Below are 7,733 nucleotides of genomic sequence, written 5' to 3'. Positions count from 1 at the left end.
AGGCAAGTGATTGCTCTTATTAGCGTGCACTTTTAATTTAAATTAACATCTTTAATTTGGCAGAGTCTACGGTTGAGTAAGCTAGGTGACACTGCTGAGTGAAATCAACTCTCACTCCTTTCTTTTTTCCTTATTGAGAAAGAACGCATGCATGCACTCTCAGCACGAGTATTCAAAAGAGCTTTCAAGGAAAGGGTCGTCTTTAAGGTCAGGGATTACACAGCCAGACATTTCATGCAGTTCAACAGCAATATTTATCAATAGAGATAAGAAGTCCCAAGGGCTCTTTAAACTCTCCAAGCACATTACCTCCATCGTAGTACACTCTGGATTTGCTTTGAATCTGTACTAGTGTTGCTTGATCTGCTCAGTGCAGTAAAACACACACAGACTGACAAATTTATAAAAGCACTTTTATCAGCTCCCGAAGAAAAGTCATTAAGATACTACTACATGCCTGTGATTGGCAGGAAATCCCTGTGGATTTGGCCTATTACTGTTGATGAGGAAGCAGAGTAGCCTACAAGTCTGGACTTTAATAGGGTGGAACAGATTACTGCGTCCCAGTGACTTCTCATTTTCCATCACATTGATTTGTAGAGGGGGTGTGTCCTCACACACACACACTATAGCGCGACAGATTTTATTGCCTTTGCTCGTGCCATTGGGAATTTGATGTTGTAACGCTAGATTATGTCACAACTAATCATGCGCAGTCCACTGTGGTAAATCCAACATTTAGCTGAGGAGACAAACACGGGTTTTATAGTGAAGCAATGAAAGCCTTTACTTCAGTGTACCTCCAGCATGATATACCTTTTACTTTCCTTTAAGGTGCCAAAAACATCACACAATCAACAACTTCACACAATTTTGACAATTTTTTAATCAAATGTAATCCTTCCCATATATGATTTAAATCATAATAGTAATTTTAAGGTTCAAAACCAGACTGCACCGAGGGCCCCAACCACTGAGAATGACACAAATATCCTATTCCCGGACAGATTTCCACGTATGTGATATCAAGCAGCAGGAAGAGCTGATGCTAAACTCTATTCTTATCTCTGGTCCATATGACAACAGATTAGACAGAAAGAAAAGCAAGAAAATGACCTCATTAAACAAAGCAACTATACTGAAAGCCATCCCAAAGCAAAATCCATTGTAAAAAAAAAAAAGGTTTGTAGATTACTAACATTTGAGATTATAAGATCCCTATTTCACTTTAACCCCAGTATCGTGTCTTCAGGTTCTCTCTTCTTTACAATCCTCATAATCTGTTTATGCTCTGATGGAGCGCTGCATTTTTTCTGTATTATTACAAATTCACATATGGTTTGTTGTGTGGGATGTCCACCTGATATCTTCTGAGACCAATTCATCAGAGAAAGAAGCAATCGCACACACACAGTTTCACAGAAAATCTTTGGTTCACACTAATCTGCCATTTACAGTCCTTTAGTGTCATGCAACAAGATATAAGTTTCGTGGTGTGTGTTCCTTTAAAGAAGAAACCTAAAATCTGTGCAATCAATAGTTTGAGGGGAACAATGTTTGCAATGGTGTGGTGTGGGGACAGAGTGGACCCAAACGCAACACTCGGGAAGAACAGGCTTTATTGAAGGGGAAACAGGGTTGAGGGAGTGGAGGTGAGGGAGAGGTGGACGCCGGGGAAACATGGGCACGGGGAACCGAGGAGCCTGAGACAAGGGAGCTGGGGCCCTGGGGACCGAGGAAGCGAGGAGGCACGGGGAGGAGCCAGGAGGACGCCGTGGAAGAGGTCTGAGTGGAGAGGGCAGGGTGGCAAGCCCAGATGACGGAGTGGAGGACTGAGGTGAGTGGACCTGGAGGGGAGACAGACAGACAGACAGGGTTAGACACAGCGGAGACAAAGCACAGGGAAACAGAAATGGCACAGAATACGTGAGAGCTTGAGTGGTAAAGTGGCACCGGGTAAGGAGCAACGACGATCAAGCAGCGATGGAGTGGAGATATGCAGGCAGGGATGAGGTTAATTGCTGGCAGGTGTGGCAGGCAGGTGCAGGTGCGGGTCGTTGGCTGGGCTCAGGAGCGGAGGGAGAGAGAGAGAGAGACCACCCGCAGGGGAGGAGACACAGGGAGGCAGGCAGAGTACAGGAAAAAAACAGGGGAAAACAGAATCACAAGCAAAAAAAGGAGAAATAAACAGGACACTCACCGTCAGCCGGGCTGCCACCAAACAGTTTTGCTGTTATCGAGGATAATTCATGTGGGAATTTGTTCCCTGAAGCATTTTCCTCATTGTCAAAGAATGAAGTCTATTTCCTGTGATTACAGATACAGCCTGAAAAACTACTTTAATTGTCACATTGTCTGTCTATTTTGCTTCTCTGTTGCCAGCTGACATAGAGAATAGCTCATAATTCAACCCATAACCAATTTACACCTGTATTTACATTAGCTTTGGTCAACATCCAGGTGAGCGTATATTTCCCATGCACAGGAAGTGTATCAGCAAAGATGTTCCTATAATGTAAAAAGAAACGAATAAAGATACTGCAGATTAATGTAGACAACTGCATGACCATGTCATGTGACAGAAATACATCACACACACAGCTATGCACATCAACAAACAGTTTACACACTGAATGAGTGCGCTTGAGAGATTGCGTTGTCTTTGAACATGTTTTTCATTCTGGGAATAATTGGCTCCTGTGTGTTTTGCAACAATCAAAGCCAAGTGGGAGCTGAAAGACCCCTTACAATGTAATGAGTGTTGCAATACAAGAAAGAGTTAAGTTAAGCTATACCAAAGCCTACATCTGTGAACATACATCTACACATTAGTAAATGTGCTCACACACACTAATACGATCCTGGGTTACATAATGAAACGATATTATGTGTCTCCCGACAGACAATGTGAACCGTGGCATATCTACATTCAATTTAAACATTCTGCTCTTCCTAAATCTTGCTCTCTCTTATGCCATATGCCCAATCACAACAAGCGTTTCTTGGACAGATGGCCAATGGTAATGACCCTTACTCAAATCAGGGTTAAGCCCAGGAAGACAACTAGAAGATTAGTCTGGTTCTCACCATTTAAGGCCCTGAGAATAAGAACATTTGAAGAGGTGCTGTGGAAACGAGAGGAGATAGATTAGATTAGGTGGAAATTACTTCCTGATCGAGTCGTTGATGTCCAATTCAACTTCATCTTTATATCAAACAAAACTCTGTTCAAAATGTCTGTATAGTGTAATTACGGATCAGCTTGTTTTGCAACTCTAAATATCATAAAAATGCGGCTCATTAAAATATTGATTCTGAACCAGACAGCAACATCAAACCAGTGTTAAACAAAACCACAGCGCTGATGCCCTCATGACATTTTGGCCATGTCTGACCCACAAATTCAGCTGTAAGTAAAGCAGTGACAAGCTTTACTCCTTTAGCAAAGAAATCTTCTTAGCACGGCCTGATCTGTGGATGTGGCAGCAAGCCCGGAGGAGGATGAGTTCAATGCCTTTAGGTTTTTTATGTTTAAATATCTTTGTTTTGTTTTACAATTTCTTAAATAATTTCAACAATGATGATAAGTAATGATGATGATAAATGAATAAAAAGTGAATAGTAAACAAACAATTGTTAATGGATGGGATGCAGTTATGAGAATTTGGTAATTATTAGACCTCATGTGGTTTGTGTTTAACTAGAAACACTCGAGGTCTAATAATTATCAACTATAGAAATGTAGGTCAGTAACAGTCATTTTTTTTAACGTGCCTCTGTTGACATCTGTTGTAAACAATAATAATATTGTGGTCATAGATGAGGATTTGTTTTTATTTGATACCAGTTCAGCCTCTGATTACATGTCATTCCTAAAATGCGCTGAACTTGAGAGCTTTAGGGAAAGTGACATTGTGTGTGCATCTGGCTGTTAACATGCTCTATGCCTTGAGGTTTTTTTCCTCCCTTTCCCCCCACTTTTAATTTAGTCAAATATAAAGCTGGTCTTTGCAATCAAGGCCTAAGCACTTGTAGGAAGGGGCTTTACAGACATAATTAAAAGGCCTGAGTGAGAGAAGGCAGCTTTGGCTCCAAAGTGACAGAAGGTGAGAATCTGACACAAGGCTGTTTCGAACATCAGAGATTGAAAGAGGATGATAAAGAGGAGAAAAGAGTGGAAAGTGAGAAAATAATGAGTCATGCGATTAGACTAGCAGGGATTATCTTCTGTCCACATGTGGCTAGTGTTGTCCACACATGCAGTTCAAAAATAAATAAAAACATTAATCAAACAGCTATTATTATCTGACCAAATCTAAGATGGGAGTTAAACATATGAACAGAGTTGATGATGAAACTGATCTAATTTAAACTTTTAAGGAAATGTTGTTTTATGTTACTGGCATGAGACTCAATATGCCAATAAAAATATGTGAGGGAGAAGCAAGAAATACTATTCTTAATGTGGAATACTTAAAACAACCATAAGTAACAGCAAATGTGGATGAGCTTGGACAACAGAAAGGCCACGGTGAGAGAAGTGAATTTGAATGAGCGGACACCGCAACGCAGCTTTAATTACACAGCACACTACTGCAATGCTGATTAATTCCAACAATGACCAACTGTACAGGGTCTGTCTGTGTTATGTAAGTGCTGTACAATTGTAGGAGATGGACGTGAATGAGGGGAGAGAGAGAAAGATAGAGAGAGAGATTTGGAAATTATAGTTGAATCTTTCACTGTACTACTTTTTTAACAATAAATAAATGATTATTAGCTAGAGTACATTAAATAAGGATACAAGGAACATTAGCAGTAATGTGAATACGACAAGTATTGGGCATGTGCCACTACAATAGTAAAATCACAGAATGTGATTTCAGCAAAAGTGGTACATTTCTGATTCACACCTGTAGACCCATTCAAACCAAACTCATTTCAATAAAATAAGATAACTTAAGATACTTTATTGTCCCAAAAGGGAAATTTGCTTTGGACTCTCTGTCTGTTCTGCAGCTTTGCAAAACAACACAAAAAGAATCTCTCAACACATACTCAAAAGACAAAATGTCAATGAGCCCAAGTCTCAAAATCAACCCAATTTAAACCTATAAAACTATCAATCTGCTATGTCATACAATCAAGTGTAAATGTTTAAATACAGCTGGGTGTGGCAAAATGTGAGTGGTGGTAACTTAATACATTATTTTATTTATGTTTATCACAATCTTGGGTTCAGAGTATTCACACTTTATACAACCTCGACTGCTCTACATTTAAGAAGCATTTGCACCTTTAACATCACTTTTTTTTAGTGCTTTAGTTACTAGTTTGCAGATTCATTTACATACAAAACACATTACATTATAGGTTAAACAAACCATATGAATAACAATGTAATATCTGTTTTAAGGCGGGATTTTTAAATAATCTGAAGAGCTTTACCTAATGGACTGTCTGAATCAGTAGGACAGTACATTCGTTTAATGTCAAATTATTAACTATTTTGGAAGAAGCATGTTTCATCTCTTGGTGCATTTAGCTATTTGTCTACTAAGGGGCGCTAAAGAGTCAGTCAGCGCGGTCACGTGACTTCACCAAAATGCAAACCCACGTTCGTCTTTGATACTGAATAAAACCTCGGTAACCTTTGTGCAGATATTCAAATGTTGTAAGTTTCATAACACAGTGCCAACATGTCGGAAAGGCACCGGGCGCTGCCGTCGTGGATGGCGAAGAAGAAGGAGGAGAAAGAGAAGGAGCCGCTGAAGAGAAGGGGGAAACGGAAAACTGCAAGGTAACGTTAGGTGGCGTGGGGAAAAAAAACAAGACAGACTCTCGGTTTTATGCTTCTTCTTCCTTAGCTCGTTTTGACTAACATATACGCAATTTTTTCAGAGCTGCTTTCTACTGTATGAACGAGAAGGAGCTGGTAGAAGCTGCTGTTTCATATCTTACCAGCGGTGCAAGCGAGGACGTGGTTCTCCTGACTCACCAAAAGGTGGCGCTCTTTCCCTTTGTTAACGGTTGAAATTTTTATACTGGAAAAATAAAATCAGCATCAGAATCGGGTTTATTGCCATATACATTTCACATACGAGGAATTTGCCTTGGTATAAAGACCCAGTTATTGATAGCCATTTATAAATTAAATAAAAACATGTTAATATTGTTAAAAAAAAAAAGTTAAATAAAAATATCCAAAAATGTAAATTAAAATAATCATGTGATAATCAAATATGTTTGGATTATAGTTCAGTTACTTTTAGTCCTCTTTTACCTGCACCAGTGTGTGCCTCTCAGCTTACTTACACAAATGTTTAAAAAACAAAACACTTTTCAAATCTTACCTCACAAGTTTTTGTAAAATGCAGGATATTTCCTGAATAATTGTGTAACCCCCTCCCGAAACAGGCTAAAGACAAGGCAGTAGACACAACTGTGAAGATGAGGGAGAATCCTGCTTCTCCAGAGATGATAGCAAAGCCGGTGATTTCAGAGGAGGAGTCCTCAGACTGCGGTGATGCCCAGGGGACAACGTACATCTCAGAAACAGACTTGGACATTACAGAGGTGGAAACGGTGCCGTACACCAAGAGCCCGCAGCATCAGCGACCTGAGGGTCAGAGGTCAGGACCAGTGCAGGATCACACCGGTTTCATGAACAATGAAATGGCTGACAAAAAAGAGGAGTGCTCACAGACGCCAGCAGATGCAGCGGAGGAGGATGATGCCTTGCGGCTTGTGCGAGAAATTTTTTCACCTGATGATGAACATTTTATTGAATGTCACCTTATAAGTGCGCTAAGCCTTGTTCAGTTTTTGCACTAAAATGGAAAAAATTCTCTTAAAAGGGGAATGCCACCCAAATCACAAATTCCTCAGACCTTCCAATCCATACTTTTGGAGGCCAAAAGTTCCTCTATAAAGCTGCAAATTAGAAACTGATGCTTTAATTGATGTCACTGATATGTAAACTTTAGCACAGCTCCATAGACAGTTGATGAAAAGACTTACACCAATAATTAACCCAAGTTTAAGAGTAAATGCCAGTATATGCCTTTTAATGACCGCTGATCTATGATCTAAAACCCAATCTTACAGTGCAGTTTCCGTCTGAGGTCCATTCAATGTTAATGGAGCTGCTGCATGTTTTACTTTCCACTGTCCTGTTACACTGAATTACCACAAATTAATGGGAATTCCCCAAAACACAGATAACATGGTATTTTGTAAAGTTTAGATGGGATTTTCCTGAAAGTTTATCCAGAACCCTTTTGATGTAAGTAACAGAGCTGAAATCTGAAACTGATGCTCATGTTACAGTACATCACCACACTTGAAATGCCCTGTAGACTAGCCACCAACCCTACTGTACAGAAGACCTTAAATTCAAGCCCATGTGTAGGAAAGCCCACGTTTCCACGTGCAGAGGACTGAACATTCGACACAGAGTTTCTTCTGATTTACTGAGCACTATAGTGTAACTGTACCTGTGGCCTCTTTAATCATAATGTCCTAGAGGAATCAGTCAGCGAAGCTGCTCCAGGTTTTCTCTTGATGACACCACAGATTTAAGATGACAGAGCATACTCTTATGTTTAATTCTGAATGTATGTCCACTATAGATATTGTATTTTCCCCCCACTTTAATAAATGAGGAAGTAGCTGTTTTTCTTGAACAAGCAGTATCAAAAAAGCAAGTGTCAGCATTAACGGTATTGGTCTAC

General features: G+C 39.9%; 1 protein-coding gene across 1 annotated transcript; it reads left to right on the top strand.

Annotated features, from left to right (window-relative positions):
- Positions 1-5,577: 5,577 nt before the first annotated feature.
- si:ch211-127m7.2 lies at positions 5,578-7,681 on the top strand. The gene is made up of 3 exons (XM_038705848.1): positions 5,578-5,800; positions 5,902-6,004; positions 6,418-7,681. Exons 1-3 carry the CDS (start codon positions 5,700-5,702, stop codon positions 6,832-6,834), a joined length of 621 nt encoding a protein of 206 aa, XP_038561776.1. The 5' UTR covers positions 5,578-5,699; the 3' UTR covers positions 6,835-7,681.
- Positions 7,682-7,733: the final 52 nt, after the last annotated feature.

This window comes from Micropterus salmoides, unplaced genomic scaffold, assembly GCF_014851395.1.
Source record: "Micropterus salmoides isolate LMB-PRFRI ecotype aquatic unplaced genomic scaffold, ASM1485139v1 Ms_hic_scaffold_8, whole genome shotgun sequence".
In the NCBI taxonomy this organism is placed as follows: domain Eukaryota; kingdom Metazoa; phylum Chordata; class Actinopteri; order Centrarchiformes; family Centrarchidae; genus Micropterus; species Micropterus salmoides.
Note: the sequence above shows the minus strand (reverse complement) of the source record. Positions and strands in the feature narration are given on the sequence as shown.

Coding starts and splice junctions, on each gene's coding strand:
- si:ch211-127m7.2 (XM_038705848.1), top strand. CDS start 5,700: ATGTCGGAAAGGCACCGGGCGCTGCCGTCGTGGATGGCGAAGAAGAAG. Junction 5,801..5,901: donor GGGAAACGGAAAACTGCAAG/GTAACGTTAGGT, acceptor CAATTTTTTCAG/AGCTGCTTTCTACTGTATGA. Junction 6,005..6,417: donor TTCTCCTGACTCACCAAAAG/GTGGCGCTCTTT, acceptor CTCCCGAAACAG/GCTAAAGACAAGGCAGTAGA.